Source organism: Nerophis lumbriciformis, linkage group LG11 (genome assembly GCF_033978685.3).
Source record: "Nerophis lumbriciformis linkage group LG11, RoL_Nlum_v2.1, whole genome shotgun sequence".
Taxonomy (NCBI): domain Eukaryota; kingdom Metazoa; phylum Chordata; class Actinopteri; order Syngnathiformes; family Syngnathidae; genus Nerophis; species Nerophis lumbriciformis.
The window spans coordinates 53125791-53151665 of record NC_084558.2 but is presented as its reverse complement, the minus strand read 5'-3'; the positions used below and the strand labels follow the sequence as shown (position 1 = coordinate 53151665).

The 25875-nt window shown below is 45.6% G+C and overlaps 1 protein-coding gene across 1 annotated transcript; it reads left to right on the top strand.

The window, feature by feature from the left end:
- The first annotated feature begins 1414 nt into the window (after positions 1-1414).
- Positions 1415-25327, top strand: c9 (complement component 9). The gene is made up of 11 exons (XM_061966346.1): positions 1415-1562; positions 9791-9881; positions 13510-13660; positions 13746-13887; positions 18234-18372; positions 18448-18672; positions 19029-19269; positions 19332-19463; positions 19546-19721; positions 24863-25097; positions 25167-25327. The coding sequence occupies exons 1-11, from the start codon at positions 1492-1494 to the stop codon at positions 25325-25327; spliced, it is 1764 nt and encodes a 587-aa protein (XP_061822330.1). The 5' UTR covers positions 1415-1491.
- Positions 25328-25875: the final 548 nt, after the last annotated feature.

The window sequence follows — 25875 nt, the reverse complement described above, 5'->3', positions numbered from 1 at the left end:
GTCTCCGCTCGGGATGGTTTCCTGCTGGCCCCACTATGGACTGGACTCTTACTATTATGTTGGATCCACTATGGACTGGACTCTCACAATATTATGTCAGACCCACTCGACATCCATTGCTTTCGGTCTCCCCTAGAGGGGGGGGTTACCCACATATGCGGTCCTCTCCAAGGTTTCTCATAGTCATTCACATCGACGTCCCACTGGGGTGAGTTTTTCCTTGCCCGTATGTGGGCTTTGTACCGAGGATGTCGTTGTGGCTTGTGCAGCCCTTTGAGACACTTGTGATTTAGGGCTATATAAATAAAGATTGATTGATTGATTGATTGATCTGTCATGTCTGTATTATCATGTTTTGTTTTAAGTCATGTTTTGTTTAGTTTCTGTCTTTTCACTCCCTTGTCTGGTCACCATAGCAACCATTAGTTTTCACCTGTCACGTCACGCACCTGTTTCACGTTTTGAGTCACGCACCTGCTTTCACTAATCATGTCCATAGTATTTAAGTTCATTCATTTTCTGTTGTTCGGCCTGACGACCTCACACCACATTTGTGCTCTGTCCATGCCTGTTACTTCTTTCCATGTCAATTCCTCAAGCAACTATTTCTGTCCAAGCCAAAGTAAGTTTTTGTTCCATGTTTAGTCTTTTTGGTTTCATAGTTTGTTCTCCGCCATTGTGCGTGTTTTTTGTTTGTACTTTTTTTGCTATAGTCTTTTGGTTTTATAGTTTATTCTTCGCCACTGTGCGCGCTTTCATTTATTCCTTTTTTTTATAATAATAAATCATGTACCTTCATTCCCGTCTCGCACGAGCCAACTTTCCGTTGCATCCCGGAAAAGCAAACTCCCAAGATCAAGTCTTGACACTATCGGAGTCTTAAACTAACAGAAAATAACAAAAAACATGATCCAGACCACAGATCATGACCATTTCTATTTAAAAATTGGTGTGATAATATATTTGTGCATAATTAGACAACATTTAAGTGAACATCATTTGAGATTACATGGAGTATTTTTTATTTTTTTTTCTCCCAAAATAGAAAGAAAGAATTTAGTAAGAAAAAGTTACAGTACTTTATTGATACATTTTATTTGCAGGCTTTCCAGGGCCAAATGAAATGAAGTGGCGGGCCACATCTGGCCCCCGGGGCCTTGAGTTAGACACCTGTGTGCTAGCTGGTGTACCTGTTAATCCATCAAACTCAAAGGATTGGTCCTCTTCTTATAAACTAATATTCATGGTCGCCAACCAAATCTGGGAATCGAACCCGTGACGACTGGATGAGTCAAAATGCTTCAAAGAAACGTTGACCTTTTCCAGCCCAGCGATCAATAACACAAAAAAAATGCAATTGAGAGAAAGTGTACTTTTGCAAGAAGACAATGATTGACAGAAGGAGGTTTAAAAGTCCGTCTGGCCTGCAGCTTTGCATAAATGTCATTGTCGGGAGGAAACTAACTTTTATTTTGGTTTTGTCGTGACAAAATGAGGATTGTATCCGCCGTGCCACTGTGTTTGTGTTTGTGTTTGATGCTGGGGCTCCCTGGACCAGGAAGGTACGTATGATGGATGAAGGAACTGTGATGTAACGTCTTCTAATAATGAACAATTTCAATAATTGTTTTTAAAATGATGTTTTTATGAATGAAGTTGTGAGATTTATTATCAAATCAAATCAAATCAACTTTATTTATAAAGCACATTTAAAATTTACCACAGGGGTAGCCAAAGTGCTGTACAATGAGCAGGTTAAAAGATAAAACGAGTACCGAGCAAACACAACACAACACAAACAGAACACGATAAAAAATAAATAATTAAAATAGAATTAATAAAAACATAAAAACAGGATCACAGCAGGTGTATTATGGGGCGCCATTGCAGGATGGATATCACTCAGTGTTAAAAGCCATGGAATAAAAGTATGTTTTTAAGAGAGAGATTTAAAAACAGGAAGAGAGGAGGCTTGTCTAACACTCAGAGGTAGGTCGTTCCAGAGCTTGGGAGCAGCAACGGCGAAAGCTCTGTCACCTCTAAGCTTCAGCCTTGTGTCAGGGACCGTCAACAGCAGCTGATCGGCTGATCTTAAGGATCGGGTGGGGCAGTAAGGCTGAAGGAGGTCGGAGAGATAGGTTGGCGCGAGGTTGTTTAGACATTTAAAAACAAATAAAAGGAGTTTAAAATGTATTCGGTAACGCACAGGGAGCTAGTGAAGGGACGCTAAAATAGGGGTGATGTGCTCACGTCTGCGGGTCTGTGTTAGCAGACGAGCAGCAGAGTTCTGCACGAGCTGCAGGCGGGCGAGGGAGGCCTGGCTAATGCCAACATACAGGGCATTACAATAATCAAGACGAGTCGAGATAAAAGCGTGGATTAATTTCTCAAGATCATGTCTTGATAGAAGCGGTTTCACTTTCGCTATTTGGCGTAATTGATAAAAGCTTTTTTGAACGACGCTGCTGATTTGTTTTTCGAATTTAAAATCTGAGTCAAACTCTACCCCCAGGTTTGTGACAGAGTCGCTGAGATACGGGGTCAGAGTGCCGAGGTCAACGTTGGGGGAGGGAGAGCGACTTGGACCGAACAACATAACTTCTGTTTTATCTTCATTTAGGCTCAGGAAGACTTTGATGTCGTGCAGGCAGTCAATAAGACGTTGAACCGTGTTATTTTGTGCCATGGGAAAATAAATCTGGCAATCATCGGCATAAAAATGAAATGCAATACTGTACTTCCTAAAAATAGAACCAAGGGGGAGAAGGTAAAGCGCAAATAAAATTGGGGCAAGGATTGAGCCCTGGGGGACCCCATGTGGTAAAGGAGCTGTGGACGACATAAAACTGTCTACTTTTACACAAAAACTCCTGTCGGTTAGGTACGACCGGAACCAGTTGAAGGCGGCGCCCTTAATGCCCACACAGTTCTCAAGACGAGTGATTAAGGTGGCGTGGTCGACGGTTATGTGCAATACATCTATTTCATGAACTATGTTTATGTTTCATCATCTTTTTAAATGGCATTCCAAATATTGCACTCAAGGAGAGGTTCTTTATTGGAGGCGCACAAAAATATTGATTCACAAATTGCGATTCCATCCATCCATCCATCCATCTTCTTCCGCTTATCCGAGGTCGGGTCGCGGGGGCAGCAGCCTAAGCAGGGAAGCCCAGACTTCCCTCTCCCCAGCCACTTCGTCCAGCTCCTCCCGGGGGATCCCGAGGCGTTCCCAGGCCAGCCGGGAGACATAGTCTTCCCAACGTGTCCTGGGTCTTCCCCGTGGCCTCCTACCGGTCGGACGTGCCCGAAACACCTTCCTAGGGAGGCGTTCGGGTGGCATCCTGACCAGATGCCCGAACCACCTCATCTGGCTCCTCTCCATGTGGAGGAGCAGCGGCTTTACTTTGAGCTCCCCCCGGATGACAGAGCTTCTCACCCTATCTCTAAGGGAGAGCCCCGCCACCCGGCGGAGGAAACTCATTTCGGCCGCTTGTACCCGTGATCTTGTCCTTTCGGTCATGACCCAAAGCTCATGACCATAGGTAGAGGATGGGAACGTAGATCGACCGGTAAATCGAGAGCTTTGCCTTCCGGCTCAGCTCCTTCTTCACCACAACGGATCGATACAGCGTCCGCATTACTGAAGACGCCGCACCGAACCGCCTGTCGATCTCACGATCCACTCTTCCCCCACTCGTGAACAAGACTCCGAGGTACTTGAACTCCTCCACTTGGGGCAAGATCTCCTCCCCAACCCGGAGATGGCACTCCACCCTTTTCCGGAAGAGAACCATGGACTCGGACTTGGAGGTGCTGATTCCCATCCCAGTCGCTTCACACTCGGCTGCGAACCGATCCAGCGAGAGCTGAAGATCTTGGCCGGAGGAAGCCATCAGGACCACATCATCTGCAAATAGCAGAGACCTAATCCTGCAGCCACCAAACCAGATCCCCTCAACGCCTTGACTGCGCCTAGAAATTCTGTCCATAAAAGTTCAGAACAGAATGGGTGACAAAGGGCAGCCTTGGCGGAGTCCAACCCTCACTGGAAACGTGTCCGACTTACTGCCGGCAATGCGGACCAAGCTCTGACACTGATCATACAGGGAGCGGACTGCCACAATCAGACAGTCCGATACCCCATACTCTCTGAGCACTCCCCACAGGACTTCCCGAGGGACACGGTCGAATGCCTTCTCCAAGTCCACAAAGCACATGTAGACTGGTTGGGCAAACTCCCATGCACCCTCAAGGACCCTGCCGAGAGTATAGAGCTGGTCCACAGTTCCACGACCAGGACGAAAACCACACTGTTCCTCCTGAATCCGAGGTTCGACTATCCGGCGTAGCCTCCTCTCCAGTACACCTGAATAGACCTTACCGGGAAGGCTGAGGAGTGTGATCCCACGATAGTTGGAACACACCCTCCGTTTCCCCTTCTTAAAGAGAGGAACCACCACCCCGGTCTGCCAATCCAGTGGTACCGCCCCCGATGTCCACGCGATGTTGCAGAGTCTTGTCAACCAAGACAGCCCCACAACATCCAGAGCCTTAAGGAACTCCGGGCGGATCTCTTTCATTATTTTCCATAAATGTATATTCACATATTTATATACATATACATATATAAATACACATGCACATACAGTACAGGCCAAAAGTTTGGACACACCTTCTCATTCAATGCATACTTGCCAACCCTCCCGAATTTTCCCGGGAGAGTCCCGAAATTCAGCGCCTCTCCCGAAAACCTCCCGGGACAAATATTCTCCCGAAAATCTCCCGATTTTCAGCCGGAGCTGGAGGCCACGCCCCCTCCAGCTCCATGCGGACCTGAGTGAGGACAGCCTTTTTTCATGACAGGGTGACAAGAACTAAATCATCCAGACTAGAGATAAATTGTATTATTATGTTTATCTTACCTAAAAATAAATATATTTATTAATTTAAAAAAAAAAAAAACTAAATACATTTTTACTATATTTTGCTAAAAACATCAAAATTAATTGTATTTTTATTTGTATTTTTCCGTGACTTCTTATTACATCCAGCCATAGAATTATACATTAAAATAAACATGTTTGAAATAATTGATTTTAAATTATCATAATAATTCATTTAAAATGACCATATTTAATTATTAAAATAATTGCTTGTTTATCAACAACTTTAGCATTTTATTCATTACATTTTGAAGCTCTCAGAAGCCAAGTTATGTTATATTCCTTAATATTTATTTATGCAAGTTTGAAGTATCAATTATCTAAACACAGTTTGTTTTTTGCATATTTTCAGGATGTAGATATCTATATATGAAATACTTGACTTGGTGAATTCTAGCTGGCAATATACTCCTCCCCTCTTAACCACGCCCCCAACCACGCCCCGCCCCACCCCTGACCACGCCCCCACCCTCCACCTCCCGAAATCGGAGGTCTCAAGGTTGGCAAGTATGATTCAATGTGATTTCTTTATTTCCATGACTATTTACATCAGACTACGGCACACGGGAAGTCCCAAGTCTTTAAAAAAAAGAAGTTATTTTTGTATTTTGTACTTTTTATATTATTATTATTTTAAATCTGTCCTTTTTAATCCTTCTCCGAGCCGCTCCGGCAAATCATATTGTCTAAAAATGCATTTTCCTATCGATAACGTGACATCATCGCGCCACTGTGTCAATTAGTGCTCGAGGAATATATATATATATATATATATATATATATACACACACATATATATATATACATATATACATGTATATACATATATACACACATATATATATATATATATATATATATATATATATATATATATATATATATATATATATATATATATATATATATATATATACATATATACATATTGTACATATATATATAAATATATATATATATATATATATATACACACACATATATACACACACACACACACACATATATATATACATACACATATATACATATATTCACATATATACATATATACACATATATATATACATATATACATACTGTACATATATGTGTATATATATATATATATATATATATATATATATATATATATATATATATATATATGTATATATATATATATATATATATATATATATATATATGTATATATATAATGTATATAATGTCATGGTGCACGTATTGGAGTGTTGTGTTGGGTTTCGTGAATGGTTGGTAGCTGCTCAGGTTGAAAGTGACGTCAAGGAAGTTGACGGTTTGCACCAATACGTGCACCATGGCAGCAACCACCCACCCACCACCACGAAAAGAATACCTACCGGAATTAATAAAAGGCTATCGATGCTGTCATCTAGCAAAGCTGAATTTGACCAAGCAACCCCCCCGTACCAAAAAGCCCTTGATGAAAGCGGATACAATTTCACCCTCACCTATGAACCCACGCCAGGAAACCAACCAAAAAAGAACAGAAAACGAAACGACATCATCTGGTACAACCCCCCATACAGCAAAAACGTCTCAACTAACATTGGACACAAATTCCTCAATCTGATTGACAAACACTTTCCCAAAGACAACACCCTAAGAAAAGTATTCAACAAGAACAACATTAAATTGAGCTACAGCTGCATGAACAATATACGACAAATTATCTCAAACCACAACAAAACAATTGCAAATGAGCCGTCGGCCCCCGGACAGAGCGACTCCAAAACCAACAAAGGCTGCAACTGCCGAAAGAAACCTGATTGCCCTCTCAACGGGGGGTGCTTACAAACATCAGTTGTCTACCAATCTAAGGTAACACGCAAGGACATTAACACATCCGACACATATGTAGGATTAACCGAGGGAGAATTCAAAACCAGATGGAACAATCACAAGGCTTCTTTCAGGAACCAAAACCTGCGGAATACCACAGAACTCAGCAAACACATTTGGGACCTCAAAGACAATAATGTTGAATATTCAATAACATGGCAAATTCTTGCATCCAGCACACCTTACAATAGTCATACCAAAGACTATAAAAATGGGACCCATTACCTCCCTGCTTGGCACTCAGCATCAAGGGTTGGAATTGGGGGTTAAATCACCAAAATGATTCCCGGGCGCAGCCACCGCTGCTGCCCACTGCTCCCCTCACCTCCCAGGGGGTGATCAAGGGTGATGGGTCAAATGCAGAGAATAATTTCGCCACACCTAGTGTGTGTGTGACAATCATTGGTACTTTAACTTTAACTTTAAAAGATGCAACCTATGCTTGAAAGAGAAAATGTTTATTATTTACCGTCCAGACCTGTCATCCCTCAACAAGCGCAGCGAAATTGTAACAGCATGCCGCCACAGACGGAAACACCTCCTAGGTAACACATGAGCCAATCACCACGCCCCTACGCCAGCCTGTACCCACCCACTCTGTGCCCTATATAAACCATGGTATGTGAATGCTCCCATTAAAATCTCCTGATGATTGAGGGAACCCCCCCTCATGAAACAGGCCTGTAGAGATGAAATAGTCTTGTGATTTTTTTCCCACACATACATATATATATATATATATACATACACATATATTTATATAATTTTTTTTAACCCAATGCGGGCCCCGAGTCAAAAAGTGTGGGGCCCCCTCATTTACATTGTGTATTGTCACATCAAAACTATGAATGAACACATGTGGAGTTATGTACTTAACAAAAAAAATAACTGAAAACATGTTTTATGTTCTAGTTTCTTCAAAATAGCCACCCTTTGCTCTGGTTACTTTTTCGCACACTCTTGGCATTCTCTCCATGAGCTTCAAGAGTCACCTGCAGGGCCGGCCCGTGGCATAGGCCGTATAGGCAAATGCTAAGGGCGCCGTCCATCAGGGGGCGCCACGCCAGTGCCACAAATGTTGGAGAAGAAAAAAAAAGTTGGTACTATTATTTCTAAATACAAAAAATAATCCCACGTTAATTAAAATGCAAAGTAAAGCCTATATAATAGAAATATTATTTGTTACAACATTACCCCCCCCCCCCCCCCCCCCCCCCCTCCCGCACGGTGCGCCCCCTCCCTTCCCGTATCATGACTCTTTTTGGACGTCACCACATCAAAAAATCAACACAAGATGTCAAAACGGCCAAAACTGTCAGGTGCCCAGGGAAGAAAAAAGAGAAAAGAAGAGGAGGAGAAACGAGAAAAAGACAGAGGTAGCAGGTAGGTAACGTTAGCCTACATGAAATTATTTGTCTGTTACAGAATGTGATAGTAACCTGGCTTTTTAGCATTAAGCTAATGTTACATGATTCGGCAATTGCTAATCAATAAATAGCTAGTTCTGTTTTAACGTCGGGTTAATATTGTGGAGGGGGCTAAATTGTTATGGAAAATAATAATGTAACGTTAGGTAATTACAATACTCCCACCTTACATTCCTCAGGGACATTTGTATTAGATCTTTTAAGCAGGTGTTTTTTGTTTACATTGTTATTGCCTTCTGGTTAGCTAATGTTTGCCCTGCAGGTAATAGTCACTTTTCCACCCCTTTATATATTAGGTATAGTTGTAAGCCTGGTTGTTAAAGTGCACATCATTAATGTTAATTAAGCAATATGTATGTAAAAAATATTGTATTTCATATATTCATTTTTTATTTTTTGCATTCATTTATTTATTCATATTTTTTTTTATCTTGTTAACTATATTCTGATTGTTAATTTGCTTTCTTTAAGTAAAAAAAAGGTCAAAGACAAAGCTATTCGGTTTCTTGTGAGTATATACACTTCACTGCCGATGTGGGGGGGCGCCACCTAAAATCTTGCCTAGGGCGCCTGAAATGGTTTTCACTTCACCGGTGCGCTTGAAGCTCATGGAGAGAATGCCAAGAGTGTGCAAAGCAGTAATCAGAGCAAAGGGTGGCTATTTTGAAGAAACTAGAATATAAAACATGTTTTCAGTTATTTCACCTTTTTTTAACTCCACATGGAAATAAAGATTGAATGAGAAGGTGTGTCCCAACTTTTGGCCTGTACTATATATGTATACACACATATGTATGTATATATGTACATAAATATATATTATTTACATTTTTTATTCTATTTTATAAGAATTTAAAAGAAAAAAAGACAATATTCAGCCACGACTTGTCCAGGGTGTACCGCGCCTTCCGCCCGAATGCAGCTGGGATAGGCTCCGCTCGCCACCCCAAAAAGGACAAGCAGTAAAAAAAAAAAAAAAAAAAAAGGCTAGATGGATGGCATATTCAGTGGCCTAGTGGTTAGAGTGTCCGCCCTGAGATGGGTAGGTTGTGAGTTCAAACCCCGGGACGAGTCATACCAAAGACTATAAAAATGGCACTCAGCATCAAGGGTTGGAATTGGGGGTTAAATCACCCAAAAATGTTTCCCGGGCGTGGCCACCGCTGCTGCTCACTGCTCCCCTCACCTCCCAGAGGGTGAACAAGGTTATGGGTCAAATGCAGAGGACAAATCATTAGTACTTTAACTTTTCTAACCTGTTTTGAAAAAGTTTCATCATCATTATTATACCAAATAATTGGGGGAATGGATTCTGAATTGAATGGTCACCCAGGAGTCAGAGTTAAATCGTTCCATGCCCAAAGATTCACACTCCTATTAATTATGCCAGGATCTATCACTCCGTCCACACAATGCTAAGTTAAAGGCCTTATAATAAACACACAGAGTTTATCAAGTGAGCCAAGTTTTAGAATCCAATACACAAACCTGATGGCTGACTTCCTCCTCAGAGAATACACAACAGAGCTAATGGTGGCTAATTGTGTCTTCCAGGGGAGAAGAACTTCCCGACCCGCCCGCTGTGGACTGCCAGTGGAGTCGCTGGTCTGAGTGGAGACTTTGTGATCCCTGCACTTTGACGCGAGTAAGTCCAACTTTTACTCAAAACTATTAGTTTCATGACATGGTCTGAAAGCTGCTAAACACCCGACCAGGTCATGCCATCACTGGCCACAGGGGGGAGACATACAACGGAACCTCCGCAGCTGAAATCTCCCTCAAGTGGGACAATTTAGAGTGTGACACAACATTTTTGGGGGGGTTAAAAAAACATGCCTCAAAAATTTAATATCAAATATCAATTTATCATCGAGAATCGTAAAACTTGAGCTGACTCAGCAACATACTTGCCAACCTTGAGACCTCCGATTTCGGGGGGTGGGGTGGGGGCGTGGTTAAGAGGGGAGGAGTATATTTACAGCTAGAATTCACCAAGTCAAGTATTTCATATATATATATATATATATATATATATATATATGGATTGGCAGACCGGGGTGGTGGTTCCTCTCTTTAAGAAGCGGAACCGGAGGGTGTGTTCTAACTATCGTGGGATCACACTCCTCAGCCTTCCCGGTAAGGTCTATTCAGGTGTACTGGAGAGGAGGCTACGCCGGATAGTCGAACCTCGGATTCAGGAGGAACAGTGTGGTTTTCGTCCTGGTCGTGGAACTGTGGACCAGCTCTATACTCTCGGCAGGGTCCTTGAGGGTGCATGGGAGTTTGCCCAACCAGTCTACATGTGCTTTGTGGACTTGGAGAAGGCATTCGACCGTGTCCCTCGGGAAGTCCTGTGGGGAGTGCTCAGAGAGTATGGGGTATCGGACTGTCTGATTGTGGCAGTCCGCTCCCTGTATGATCAGTGTCAGAGCTTGGTCCGCATTGCCGGCAGTAAGTCGGACACGTTTCCAGTGAGGGTTGGACTCCGCCAAGGCTGCCCTTTGTCACCCATTCTGTTCTGAACTTTTATGGACAGAATTTCTAGGCGCAGTCAAGGCGTTGACGGGATCTGGTTTGGTGGCTGCAGGATTAGGTCTCTGCTTTTTGCAGATGATGTGGTCCTGATGGCTTCATCTGGCCAGGATCTTCAGCTCTCACTGGATCGGTTCGCAGCCGAGTGTGAAGCGACTGGGATGAGAATCAGCACCTCCAAGTCCGAGTCCATGGTTCTCGCCCGGAAAAGGGTGGAGTGCCATCTCCGGGTTGGGGAGGAGACCTTGCCCCAAGTGGAGGAGTTCAAGTACCTCGGAGTCTTGTTCACGAGTGAGGGAAGAGTGGATCGTGAGATCGACAGGCGGATCGGTGCGGCGTCTTCAGTAATGCGGACGCTGTATCGATCCGTTGTGGTGAAGAAGGAGCTGAGCCGGAAGGCAAAGCTCTCAATTTACCGGTCGATCTACGTTCCCATCCTCACCTATGGTCATGAGCTTTGGGTTATGACCGAAAGGACAAGATCACGGGTACAAGCGGCCGAAATGAGTTTCCTCCGCCGGGTGGCGGGGCTCTCCCTTAGAGATAGGGTGAGAAGCTCTGCCATCCGGGGGGAGCTCAAAGTAAAGCTGCTGCTCCTCCACATCGAGAGGAGCCAGATGAGGTGGTTCGGGCATCTGGTCAGGATGCCACCCGAACGCCTCCCTAGGGAGGTGTTTAGGGCACGTCCGACCGGTAGGAGGCCACGGGGAAGACCCAGGACACGTTGGGAAGACTATGTCTCCCGGCTGGCCTGGGAACGCCTCGGGGTCCCACAGGAAGAGCTGGACGAAGTGGCTGGGGAGAGGGAAGTCTGGGTTTCCCTGCTTAGGCTGCTGCCCCCGCGACCGACCTCGGATAAGCGGAAGAAGATGGATGGATGGATGGATATAAATAAGAGAAATACTTGAATTTCAGTGTTCATTTATTTACACATATACACACACATAACACTCATCTACTCATTGTCGAGTTAAGGGTTGAATTGTCCATCCTTGTTCCATTCTCTGTCGCTATTTTTCTAACCATGCTGAACACCCTCTCTGATCATGCATTCTGCTTCGTCTCCTTGTTGTGTGCGCAGTTGTGCACTGCACTCTCTAAAAGCCTTAGATATTATTGTCATATATGCATGTACAATAGACATACTTGCCAACCCTCCGGGATTTTCCGGGAGACTCCCGAAATTCAGCGCCTCTCCCGAAAACCTCCCGGGACAAATTTTCCCCCGAAAATCTCCCGAAATTCAGGCAGAGCTGGAGGCCACGCCCCCTCCAGCTCCATGCGGACCTGAGTGACGTGTTGACAGCCTGTTGTACATGCACATGTGACCCACCCATAATGTGTCACATTTTTGTGTTGATTTATTTAGTTTATTTTGTGGTTTGAAATCGTTTTTGGAGCTGTCATTACACATTTATCAGTATTCACATTGGTCAGTAGGGGGCAGTAGGGCGTTTCTTCCCAATTGAATGCTATCACCTGCAGACCGGAAGTGTCTTGTCATTCTGATGAGCGCGACCGGTCTGTGAACAATTGAAACGTCCTGTGTGCTTTTTCCTCCTGTATAACAGGTTAGTTTTGGTGAATCAACTCACTGAATAATATCCATGTGATCTTTATAAGTTTAAGTACACATTCTGATGGTGGAGCCTAACTCTAAAGTGTTTGTGAGTTGTAGTTTGTAAATGAACACTGAAATTCAACAAAAAAAAAAATATATATATATATATATATATATATATATATATATATATATATATATATATATATATATATATATATATACTTGACTTTCAGTGAATTCTAGCTATATATATATATATATATATATATATATATATATATATATATATATATATATATATATATATATATATATATATACTTGACTTTCAGTGAATTCTAGCTATATATATATATATATATATATATATTTTTTTTTTTTCTTTTTTTTTTTTTCTTATATATATATTTCTTATATATAAGAAATACTTGACTTTCAGTGAATTCTAGCTATATATATATATATATATATATATATATATATATATATATATATATATACGTATATATATATATATATATATATATATATATATATATATATATATATATATATATATATATATATATATATATATAGCTAGAATTCACTGAAAGTCAAGTATTTCTTATATATATATATATATCTTAACCACGCCCCCAACCACGCCCCCCGCCCCACCCCCAAAAACGCCCCCACCCCCACCCCCCACCCCCCACCTCCCGAAATCGGAGGTCTCAAGGTTGGCAAGTATGCATACAGCTTTTGGAGCAACATATGTTGCCATCCAAGCAACGTTATCATGGACGACAAGCAAGACAATGCCAAACCACGTGTTACAACAGCGTGGCTTCGTAGTAAAAGAGTGCGGGTACTAGACTGGCCTGCCTGTAGTCCAAACCTGTCTCCCATTGAAAATGTGTGAAGGCTAAAATATGAGAAGGGAGACTGTTGAACAACTTAAGCTGTACGTCAAGCAAGAATGGGAAAGAATTCCACTTCAAAAATGTGTCTCCTCAGTTCCCAAACCTTTACTGAGTGTTGTTAAAAGGAAAGGCCATGTAACAATCTTTGTATTCTCTATATTTACACAACGTGACAACTTTACTGCTTTTGTCAATTTTGCGTGTCATGTATCGATTCTTTTGTCGCCTTTTCCCAAAAAAACCCCAGCTAAAAACAATGTTCTTGTTCCCAGAGGCGTTCTCGAAGCGTAGTGGTTTTTGGCCAGTTCGGTGGCGAGGCCTGCCAGGGCTCGATCGGCGAGCGGGAGCCTTGCGTAGCCGATACAGAATGCCCACAAGAGCCACTTCCTGCGTGCTCAGACACGGAGTTCCAGTGCGAGTCAGGTGCGTTTTTTTTTTTTGTATGTTTGGTTTTTACGTTGAATAAAAACAACGTCGGGATGATGAAGTCGCTTCAATGTCTACTCAGGCTCTTGCATCAAGAAGAGGCTGATGTGCAACGGAGACTACGACTGCGAGGACGGTTCCGACGAGGACTGCGATCCCCTCCGGAAACCGTGCGGCTCCTCAGTCCTGCAAAACAACGAGCAAGGCAGGACGGCAGGATACGGGTGAGAAGAGCCCCGGCTCATCAAAGAATGAAGGCTTACTGATGAGTTGGAATTGGTCTTCTAGAGCCACACCTCAGCGTCTTTTGTCCGTATCCAAGTTCCAATGGTGACGTAGATCCATCAACTAAAGTCCTCTTAAACTTAATACTGTAATTACGTTCTTAAGAAACGAATAGGTTAAAGGCATCCTTGCCAGCCTCTACATAATTAATCTTACATACCTCTGAATGCTACATGTTAGTTGCCATCTTGTGGACAATGTGAGTAAATCAGATTGATGACCCTTAAAAGTACATTCGAAACAATAGCACAGCATTTACTTATACGACACAATCCAAACAACCTTCCCTAGTCATGATGCAAAGAAACTAAATACAACTAACATAAAGGTCAACATGGTTCTCGCCCGGAAAAGGGTGGAGTGCCATCTCCGGGTTGGGGAGGAGATCCTGCCCCAAGTGGAGGAGTTCAAGTACCTAAGAGTCTTGTTCACGAGTGAGGGAAGAGTGGATGGTGAGATCGACAGGCGGATCGGTGCGGCGTCTTCAGTAATGCGGACACTGTATCGATCCGTTGTGGTGAAGAAGGAGCTGAGCCGGAAGGCATAGCTGATTTGGTCCCAGCTTTTCCGTTCCGCTTGCATCTCGAACCTGCGTCGTCCGGCTTTAGAGACGAGCGTGCTAGCAACCGAGCTATCAACACTCTTAACGATGCCGGAGAGCGAGGTTTACCAACGTACTTATGGTCCAGCCACACTGGCCGCCCCCCTAAACCTCACTCTCATCCCGTTCACGGCTCCACTGTAACAATCCCCACTTTTTTGTTTTAGCCCAAATTCGAACCTGGGTCGTCCGGCGTTAGAGGCAAGTGAGCAACCGAGCTAAAAGCCGGAGCTATCAAACTCTGTAAACCAGTCTTGTGTAACGGAGGCCAGACAGTGTGGCTGGTCCGTGTGTACGTTAGTAAACCTCACTTCCCGACGACTTAAAGAGTTGACCCTCTCGGGCTTCTAGTTCGAGTCACATGCGGAGTGGGACGCAAAATGGCATGGACCGAATCAACTGGGTTACAGTGGCCCGCCTAATCAGAATCAGAACCAGAAACACTTTATTAATCCTCTAGGGGGAAATTGATGAGAGTGAGGTTTAGGGTGAGTTTAGCGGATTCCGGCCAGTGTGGGCTGGCTGCCAAGTTGGCCACTCGCTTCTCATTCGCTCGACCAGGGTTTGTGTTTCTCTCCGGGTTGGGGAGGAGATCTTGCCCCAAGTGGAGGAGTTCAAGTACCTAGGAGTCTTGTTCACGAGTGAGGGAAGAGTGGATGGTGAGATCGACAGGCGGATTGGTGCGGCGTTTTCAGTAATGCGGACACTGTATCGATCCGTTGTGGTGAAGAAGGAGCTGAGCCGGAAGGCAAAGCTGATTTGGTCCCAGCTTTTCCGTTCCGCTTGCGTCTCGAACCTGCGTCGTCCGGCTTTAGAGACGAGCGTGCTAGCAACCGAGCTATCAACACTCTTAACGATGCCGGAGAGCGAGGTTTACCAACGTACTTATGGTCCAGCCACACTGGCCGCCCCCCTAAACCTCACTCTCATCCCGTTCACGGCACCACTGTAACAATCCCCGCTATTTTGTTTTTGCCCAAATTCGAACCTGGGTCGTCCGGCGTTAGAGGAAAGTGCGCTAGCAACCGAGCTAAAAGCCGGAGCTATCAAACTCTGTAAACCAGTCTTATGTAATGGAGGCCAGACAGTGTCGCTGGCTTAGTAAACTTCACTTCCCGACGACTTCAAGAGTTGACCCTCTCGGGCTTCTAGTTCGAGTCACATGCGGAGTGGGACGCAAAATGGCATGGACCGAATCAACTGGGTTACAGTGGTGCCATGACCCGTCTAATCAGAATCAGAACCATAAACCCTTTATTAATCCTCTAGGGGGAAATTGATGAGAGTGAGGTTTAGGGTGAGTCTAGCGGATTCCGGCCAGTGTGGGCTGGCTGCCAAGTTGGCCACTCGCCTCTCATTCGCTCGACCAGGGTTTGTGTTTCTCTCCGGGTTGGGGAAGAGATCTTTCCCCATGTGGAGGACTTCAAGTACCTCGGAGTCTTGTTCACGAGTGAGGGAAGAGTGGATGGTGAGATCGACAGGCGGATCGGTGCGGCGTCTTCAGTAATGCGGACACTGTATCGATCCGTTGTGGTGAAGAAGGAGCTGAGCCGGAAGGCAAAGCTGATTTGGTCCCAGCTTTTCCGTTCCGCTTGCGTCTCGAACCTGCGTCGTCCGGCTTTAGAGACGAGCGTGCTAGCAACCGAGCTATCAACACTCTTAACGATGCCGGAGAGCGAGGTTTAACAACGTACTTATGGTCCAGCCACACTGGCCGCCCCCCTTAAACCTCACTCTCATCCCGTTCACGGCTCCACTGTAACAATCCCCACTTTTTTGTTTTAGCCCAAATTCGAACCTGGGTCGTCCGGCGTTAGAGGAAAGTGCGCTAGCAACCGAGCTAAAAGCCGGAGCTATCAAACTCTGTAAACCAGTCTTATGTAATGGAGGCCAGACAGTGTCGCTGGCTTAGTAAACTTCACTTCCCGACGACTTCAAGAGTTGACCCTCTCGGGCTTCTAGTTCGAGTCACATGCGGAGTGGGACGCAAAATGGCATGGACCGAATCAACTGGGTTACAGTGGTGCCATGACCCGCCTAATCAGAATCAGAACCAGAAACACTTTATTAATCCTCTAGGGGGAAATTGATGAGAGTGAGGTTTAGGGTGAGTCTAGCGGATTCCGGCCAGTGTGGGCTGGCTGCCAAGTTGGCCACTCGCTTCTCATTCGCTCGACCAGGGTTTGTGTTCCTCTCCGGGTTGGGGAGGAGATCTTGCCCCAAGTGGAGGAGTTCAAGTACCTCGGAGTCTTGTTCACAAGTGAGGGAAGAGTGGATGGTGAGATCGACAGGCGGATCGGTGCGGCGTCTTCAGTAATGCGGACACTGTATCGATCCGTTGTGGTGAAGGAGCTGAGCCGGAAGGCATAGCTGATTTGGTCCCAGCTTTTCCGTTCCGCTTGCGTCTCGAACCTGCGTCGTCCGGCTTTAGAGACGAGCGTGCTGGCAACTGAGCTATCAACACTCTTAACGATGCCGGAGAGCGAGGTTTACCAACGTACTTATGGTCCATCACACTGGCCGCCCCCCTAAACCTCACTCTCATCCTGTTCACTGCACCACTGTAACAATCCCCACTTTTTTGTTTTCGCTCAAATTCGAACCTGGGTCGTCCGGCGTTAGAGGCAAGTGAGCAACCGAGCTAAAAGCCGGAGCTATCAAACTCTGTAAACCAGTCTTATGTAACGGAGGCCAGACAGTGTGGCTGGTCCGTGTGTACGTTAGTAAACTTCACTTCCCGACGACTTCAAGAGTTGACCCTCTCGGGCTTCTAGTTCGAGTCACATGCGGAGTGGCACGCAAAATGGCATGGACCGAATCAACTGGGTTACAGTGGTGCCATGACCCGCCTAATCAGAATCAGAACCAGAAACCCTTTATTAATCCTCTAGGGGGAAATTGATGAGAGTGAGGTTTAGGGTGAGTCTAGCGGATTCCGGCCAGTGTGGGCTGGCTGCCGAGTTGGCCACTCGCCTCTCATTCGCTCGACCAGGGTTTGTGTTTCTCTCCGGGTTGGGGAAGAGATCTTTCCCCATGTGGAGGACTTCAAGTACCTCGGAGTCTTGTTAACGAGTGGATGGTGAGATCGACAGGCGGATCGGTGCGGCGTCTTCAGTAATGCGGACGCTGTATCGATCCGTTGTGGTGAAGAAGGAGCTGAGCCGGAAAGCAAAGCTCTCAATTTACCGGTCAATCTACGTTCCCATCCTCACCTACGGTCATGAGCTTTGGGCTATGACCGAAAGGACAAGATCACAGGTAGAGGCGGCCGAAATGAGTTTCTTCCGCCAGGTGGCAGAAGAAACTAATCCGGGAGGAGCTCAAAGTAAAGCCGCTGCTCCTCCACATCGAGAGGAGCCAGATGAGGTGGTTCGGGCATCTGGTCAGGATGCCACCCAAACGGGCTACGGGGAAGACCCAGGACACATTGGGAAGACTATGTCTCCAAGCTGGCCTGGGAACGCCTCGGGATCCCCCGGGAGGAGCTGGACGAAGTGGCTGGGGTCTGGGGAGAGGGAAGTCTGGGCTTCCCTGCTTAGGCTGCTGCCCCTGCGACCCGCCCTCGGATAAGCGGAAGAAGATGGATGGGATGGATGGGTTTGTGTTTCTGTGCGGAATGGGATGAAGACCTAGGGCCGAACCAACCGGGTTACACTTACTTCAGACTTGTGTGGCTTACTCCAGAATCAACATTTTGGGCGCCGACCCCCGGATGAACCCCTTTAACAACGACTATTTCAACGGGAAATGTGACCGAGTCCGGAATCCGTACACCGGAAAGCACGACAGGCTTCCTTGGAACGTCGGCGTGCTCTACTATCAGGTCAGCTCGCATGTTACCGTTAAGTTCCAGCTAAAAAAAATCCAAAATTGCTGATGAACCTCCTTGCATCTCCAGACACTTGCAGAGGAAACGGTCTCCAGGGAAGTCTACGAGGACACGCACAGCCTTCTGAGAGAAATCCTCACAGAGATGACGGAGAAAGTGGAGGCGGGACTTTCCTTCAAGTTCAGCCCGAGCGAGGAATCCATGTCGTCGGGTGCGCAAGTCGGCGTCGGTTTGGAATATCAGTACAAGAAGGAATCCATGATCAAAGAGGTCTCGGAGTACTCCAACATAAAGGTGACGGGAGAACCCTTCCCAGCAGACACAAGACATTGATACGACGTTGATTACACGTACATGTCCTTTAAAACTGACTTTGAAACAACGTTGCAAAATAGTTGTATTTGTATGTTGAGACAACGTTGATGTCTAACGTTGGGAAATTACCAAAATTCTATGGTTAAATCAACGTCAGAATCTGACATTGATGAAACGTTTTTAAAAAGCATGTTGTTTCAACGTCAGGTTTGGGTTGCTCCACGTCAGGACCTTAGTCAACAAGTTGTCAACGTTGTTTCAAAGTCTTGTGCCTGCTGGGTTGTGAACTCTTTGATTGTTCCCTAATTACTGTTGTCCATGGTCTGCTGGTCTAGAACAAGAGTTTCATGAGGGTCCGGGGCAGGATCCAGTTGAACACCTACAGGCTTCGTTCCCGCGAGCTCCAAGTGGCCGATGAGTTCCTGGCGCACATCCGGTCTTTGCCCGTGCAGTACGACAAAGCCATTTACTTTGCCTTCCTGGAGGACTACGGGACCCACTACACCAAAAACGGGAGGTCCGGCGGAGAATACGAGTTGATCTACGTTCTTAACCAGGATGCCATCAAGGCCAAAAGTATACAGAATCCTGATCATTTTACAGTCAAAGTTGAAAAGCGCTGATATCTCTTTTGCCAGATCTGACCGAGCGGAAGATTCAGGAATGCGTCAAATTGGGCATCTCGGTGGATTTTGCCGTGGACAGTATTAAAGATGGCAAAGCTCATGCCAGCGACGACAAGTGTGAAACCGTATCCACAAGTCTCAAAGGTGGACTCCTGGTCTTTCACGACGTGGCACCACGTACATTGTTTTACCTGCGCCTCACTTTCCGTGTTCCCCCCACCCTCAGACGAGATCGCCGGCAAGGCGGTGGTGGACAAGGTGATGACGTCCGTCAAAGGCGGCACCCTGGAGAGCGCGGTGGTCATGAGGGCCAAGCTCAACAAAGAAGGTGTGATGGATGTGGACACCTACCAGAAGTGGGCTCGGACCATCGCCGACGCCCCGGCGCTGCTCCACAGTGAGGTGGGCATGACACGATAACAACAAATATTTGTTGTTTTCATTGGGAAAATACTGGGATTTTTGGGACATTTACATAGATACAAGGTATTTTACACAGTATATCCCGCCTGTCACGTTCAAACACTGAAGACATCTATTAAACAAGACAAAAGGCAAGGAATCAAACAGAGACAGAATTCATCCATCCATCCATTTTCTACCGCTTATTCCCATTGGAGTCGCGGGGGGCGCTGGAGCCTATCTCAGCTACAATCGGGCGGAAGGCGGGGTACACCCTGGACAAGTCGCCACCTCATCGCAGGGCCAACACAGATAGACAGACAACATTCACACTCACATTCACACACTAGGGCCAATTTTAGTGTTGCCAATCAACTTATCCCCAGGTGCATGTCTTTGGAAGTGGGAGGAAGCCGGAGTACCCGGAGGGAACCCACGCAGTCACGGGGAGAACATGCAAACTCCACACAGAAAGATCCCGAGCCCGGGATTGAACCCAAGACTACTCAGGACCTTCGTATTGTGAGGCAGATGCACTAACCCCTCTGCCACCGTGAAGCCCCGAGACAGAATTCAATTTGGACTCAATATTGAGGAGAGACATGGCCACTGCACTCTCTGTACAGTCCTGCACCACGCTCTGACGAAGAAGGTTTTCGTCTCCTCATTTATTCAGATGTTCAATGTTCACGCACCAACACATGTCACAGCAGGAATGGGAAGTATATAAAACAGTCATTGTTTTCGGTCGCTTTGAAGTCCAAGAAGAGGATTTCTCGGGCTTGGGCTCTTCCTGGATCCAGCTGAGGCAGGTGTTGGAGGACAATGGATAACCCCTCCCGTCTCCTGACCACAGGGACTTCAAGAGGGCAGCGGGTCGTAAATAGCGTTGACCTCGGTTACCAAATAGTTGGAAGAGAGTTTGTGAAATATTTCAAAGAGAGTTCGTTTAACACTTCAAAGAGAGTTCCTCTGGAAGTTGAGCAGATCCTGCCATCTGTCCGTGTTGAAATCACAGTGGCGTTTCACGAGCCTTCTTCCTCTTGTTAGGCCTCGAAAGACAGCATTCATAATACAACGTTTCTTTTGTGATAACTTACAAACAATTATTCCAACACCGCCCTCTGCGGGTTCTAGGACGTAATGACGTAATTACTGACGGAGGCAGATAATTACATATATCCATATTTGTGTGTTACTTCTTTTAAACCGTAGTCATAGTACAAAACAGCTAGTGTTCTTTATTTGTTATCTTTTGGTTGTCTGCAAATACTGTGTGCCAACTTTTGAGAATGTGAAGGGGGAGATCTTCTCTGCTCTTCGTCTAAAACCGACTTTAGATAATAAACAAAAGGGACCTTGGGTGAGCTGGGAGAAAGGGGGAGAAGTAATACATTATTTCGCTTATCTTTCCCTTTGCCCAGCTGTGGAGAAAGGGACAAGAGGGTGGGGGCAAGAGAGACGAAATAAAAGAAGAAGTTTTGCCGTATGAAAAGTTAGACCAATTTAGCTGGGCGAGTGAGCGCTTCTGTACGGGATTTGGTCTCAAGTTTATTTCCAAAGGCTTTGGAAATAAAATGACAAAATACCTATTCTGTCTCTGGTGGTTCTTCTACTCAGCTTTACGTGTCATAAAAGAGCTTGGGAGTGACCAGCAACTTGAATTCCCTGGGAGGAACAACTGGTCCAAACGCAACATTACTTACGTACGTAACACATGCACTCGCATTAGCTTTGGGTATTGTTTGCTATTAATAGCGATTTGAATAGTTAGCTGTTACTGAATGTGCATTCTATCATAACAACAACAGTTAAAAAGTTGTTACATTATCAAATACATGTGTAATGTCACGGGGGAAAAAAACATCGTAAGGTTACGTTTAAAAAAAGTTACAGGAAAAAGTCGTTACGCGAATAAATTCATAATGTTACGAAGAAGAATCAAAATGTTACCACAATAAAGTCACAATGTTTAGGGTAAAATGTTGTGCACTACAAAAAATTGATTCGTAATAAAACGATAGAAAGTCGTGATGTTACAAAAATAAAATGACAATGAAGTTGTAAAACCGCAGAAAGAAATTTAAAGTGATGCTAGAATTAAGTGGTGATGTTACGATGAAAAAATGGCAAAACCACATTATCACGTTCCAAGTCTTTTCCTTTGACTAGTGTTGCGTTTTGACCAGTTGTTCCTCCCAGGGAATTCAAGTTGCTGGTCACTCCCCAGCTCTTTTGATGACACATAAAGCTGAGTAGAAGAACCACCAGAGACAGAATAGGTATTTTGTCATTTTATTTCCAAAGCCTTTGGAAATAAACTTGAGACCAAATCCCGTACAGAAGCGCTCACTCGCACAGCTAAATTGGTCTCAACTCCCATACGGAAAACTTATTTTCTATCTCGTCTCTCTTGCCCCCACCCTACTTGTCCCTCTTACTCCACATCTGGGCAAAGGGAAAGATAAGAGAAATAATGTATTACTACTCCCTCTCTCTATCTCCTCAAACCACGTACCTTTTGTTTATTATCTAAAGTCGGCTTTAGACGAGAAGCGGAGAAGATCTCCCCCTTCACATTCCTCAAAGTTGGCACACAGTACTTGCAGACAACCAAAAGATAACAAATAAAGAACACTAGCTGTTTTGTAATATGACTATGAAAATAAAGAAGTACCGTATTTTCCGCACTATAAGGCGCACCTAAAAACCACAATTTTTCTCAAAAGCTAACAGTGCGCCTTATAACCCGGTGCGCTTTATTACGATTAATTTTCATAAAGTTTCGATCTCGCAACTTCGGTAAACAGCCGCCATCTTTTTTCCCGGTAGAACAGGAAGCGCTTCTTCTTCTACGCAAGCAACCGCCAAGGAAAGCACCCGCCCCCATAGAACAGGAAGCGCTTCACCCGCCCCCATAGAACAGGAAGCGCTTCACCCGCCCCCGGAAGAAGAAGAAAAAACGCGCGGATATCACCGTACGTTTCATTTCCTGTTTACATCTGTAAAGACCACAAAATGGCTCCTAATAAGCGATCCGGTTCATAAAAAGACGCAATCTCTCCATCCGCACACGGATTACTACCGTATTTCACAGCAACTGATATTCCTGTGAACCGCACTGTGGAACGGGAGCACGTACGGTGAATATTCGCACCACAGGGAATGAGAAGTCATCCTTCACTGTGGTTCTAGCTTGCCATGCTAACTTCCACTCATGGTGATATTCAAAAGGAAGACCTTGCCAAAAGAGACCTTTCCAGCCGGCGTCATCATAAAAGCTAACTCGAAGGGATGGATGGATGAAGAAAAGATGAGCGAGTGGTTAAGGGAAGTTTACGCGAAGAGGCCGGGTGGCTTTTTTCACACAGCTCCGAAGGCGAACACACCTTCACTAAGACGGGCAGACAGCGCCGGACGACATACGCCAACATTTGCCAGTGGATCGTAAATGCTTGGGCAGATATTTCGGTCACAACTGTGGTCCGAGCTTTCCGGAAGGCAGGATTCACAGAACAACAGCGACACTGACTCCCGATGACTTCTACGAGACGGAACCGGCCATTTTGGATACCACGCTTGCGCAACTTTTCAATTCGGACACCGAAGACGAAGAATTCGAAGGATTTACGAATGAAGAATAACTTCAGAAGGTGAGCGCTATGTTTATTTTGTGTGTTGTGACATTAACGTTCGAGCAACATTATGTTAATATTGCTCTACACCATTTTGAATTTTACTATGTTTGTGATTGCACATTTGCGTACATTTTGGGACAGAGTTGTTAGAACGCTGGTTTTCAATATATTATTAAAGTTTGACTGAACTATCTGACTGTTTTTTTGACATTCACTTTAGCGCAGCGTTTTTTTGACATTCACTTTAGCGCAGCGTAGGCGCGGCTTTTAGTCCGGGGCGGCTTATTGGTGGACAAAATTATGAAATATGTAATTCATAGAAGGTGCGGCTAATAATCCGGTGCGCCTTATAGTGCGGAAAATACGGTAACACACAAATATGGATCGGTTCGCAGCTGAGTGTGAAGCGACTGGGATGAGAATCAGCACCTCCAAGTCCGAGTCCATGGTTCTCGCCCGGAAAAGGGTGGAGTGCCATCTCCGGGTTGGGGAGGAGATCTTGCCCCAAGTGGAGGAGTTCAAGTACCTCGGAGTCTTGTTCACGAGTGAGGGAAGAGTGGATCGTGAGATCGCCAGGCGGATCGGTGCGGCGTCTTCAGTAATGCGGACGATGTATCGGTCCGTTGTGGTGAAGAAGGAGCTGAGCCGGAAGGCAAAGCTCGCAATTTACCGGTCGATCTACGTTCCCATCCTCACCTATGGTCATGAGCTTTGGGTTATGACCGAAAGGACAAGATCACGGGTACAAGCGGCCGAAATGAGTTTCCTCCGCCGGGTAGCGGGGCTCTCCCTTAGAGATAGGGTGAGAAGCTCTGCCATCCGGGAGGAGCTCAAAGTAAAGCCGCTGCTCCTCCACATCGAGAGGAGCCAGATGAGGTGGTTCGGGCATCTGGTCAGGATGCCACCCGAACGCCTCCCTAGGGTAGGAGGCTGCGGGGAAGACCCAGGACACGTTGGGAAGACTATGTCTCCCGGCTGGCCTGGGAACACCTCGGGGTCCCCAGGGAGGAGCTGGATGAAGTGGCTGGGGAGAGGGAAGTCTGGGCTTCCCTGCTTAGGCTGCTGCCCCCGCGACTCGACCTCGGATAAGCGGAATAAGATGGATGGATGGATGGCACACAAATATGGATATATGTAATTATCTGCCTCCGTCAATAGTTTTCTGTTTTTGGTGCTATTTTGACTTCTCAAGAATAAACCATGCTCCTACCTGCAAGTCCTGTCCGGAGCGATCCATTTGCCTTCCTGGGAGAACGACTCTGCTGTGAGCTGCGAAAACCATGTGTGTGTAAAAGCCGCATATATTATGTGACTGGGCCGGCACGTTGTCTGTATGAAGGAAAAGCGGACCTGACGACAGGTTGTAGAGGACGCTAAAGGCAGTGCCTTTAAGGCATGCCCCAGATATTGTGGAAATCAGGAGAAATTCGGTAGAATGGTTGCCCCGGGAGAGGCACTGAAATTCGGGAGTCTTGGCAAGTATGCTTTGTGTGTCTCTGCCAGCCGCAGCCCATCTACACCCTGGTCCCCCTGGACATGGCGAACGCCAGCGCCAGGATCGCCAACATGAAGCGGGCCACGGCGGACTACATAGCGGAGTACAGCGTGTGCAAGTGTAGTCCGTGCCACAACGGAGGCACCCTGGCTCTGCTGGACGGGAGGTGTGTGTGTCTCTGCTCCAATCTCTTCGAGGGACGGGCCTGCCAGAATTTCAAAGGCGACAAAATCAAGCACTCGGGTAGGAGTCCGACATGACGCGGCGTCGCCACGACACGCGCAGTGATGTCGCCGTTTGTTTTTTGTGCAGTGGCTACGAGGCCTACGGTCTCCCAAGAGGGCAACTGGTCTTGTTGGTCCAGCTGGTCCAGCTGTAGCGGTGGAAAGCGGACCAGGACGCGGGCTTGCAACACGATAGGAGTCCTCGGCGCCATCTGTAGGGGAGACACCAGCAGCGAAGAGTACTGCTGAACAACAGCCACGCCTACTAAATCCAAGTCTGGGGAAACAGCGGCCCCCGGTGGTTGAAGACGGTATCACTGAAATGTAGGCGTTTTGTTTTTCTTAGTGATTATCAGTGCTGCATTTGTTTTGTTGTACAGATACACTTTATTCATCGTAACCACTCAAAAAGTGTCGGTAAAGTTGTAAAACTACAAGAATACTTTTCAAACATTGTCTTTGTCTACAGGAATAAAGTGGTAATGGTACAAGAATAAAAGTATGACGTTAGCATGTTAAATTTAGCATGCTAACAGTTAGCTTGTGTCACATACCAAGTTATATGACTCTAAGGTGTATGGCTAAGGAATTAGAGAAAAAAGTGTCAAATTAGCTGAAAAAGTTAGCACTTTAATGTTAGCATACTAACAGTAACAAGTGTCACATACTAGGTTAAATGACTGTAGGGTAAACGGTTGCAAAATTAGCTCAAAAAGTTCTCATTTTAATGTTAGAATGCTAACGTTAGCATGATAATAGTTAGCGTCTTCCGCATACCAAGTTATATGACTCGCTGC

Coding starts and splice junctions, on each gene's coding strand:
- c9 (XM_061966346.1), top strand. CDS start 1,492: ATGAGGATTGTATCCGCCGTGCCACTGTGTTTGTGTTTGTGTTTGATG. Junction 13,888..18,233: donor GGCAGGACGGCAGGATACGG/GTGAGAAGAGCC, acceptor GGCTTACTCCAG/AATCAACATTTTGGGCGCCG. Junction 19,722..24,862: donor CGGCGCTGCTCCACAGTGAG/GTGGGCATGACA, acceptor TGTCTCTGCCAG/CCGCAGCCCATCTACACCCT.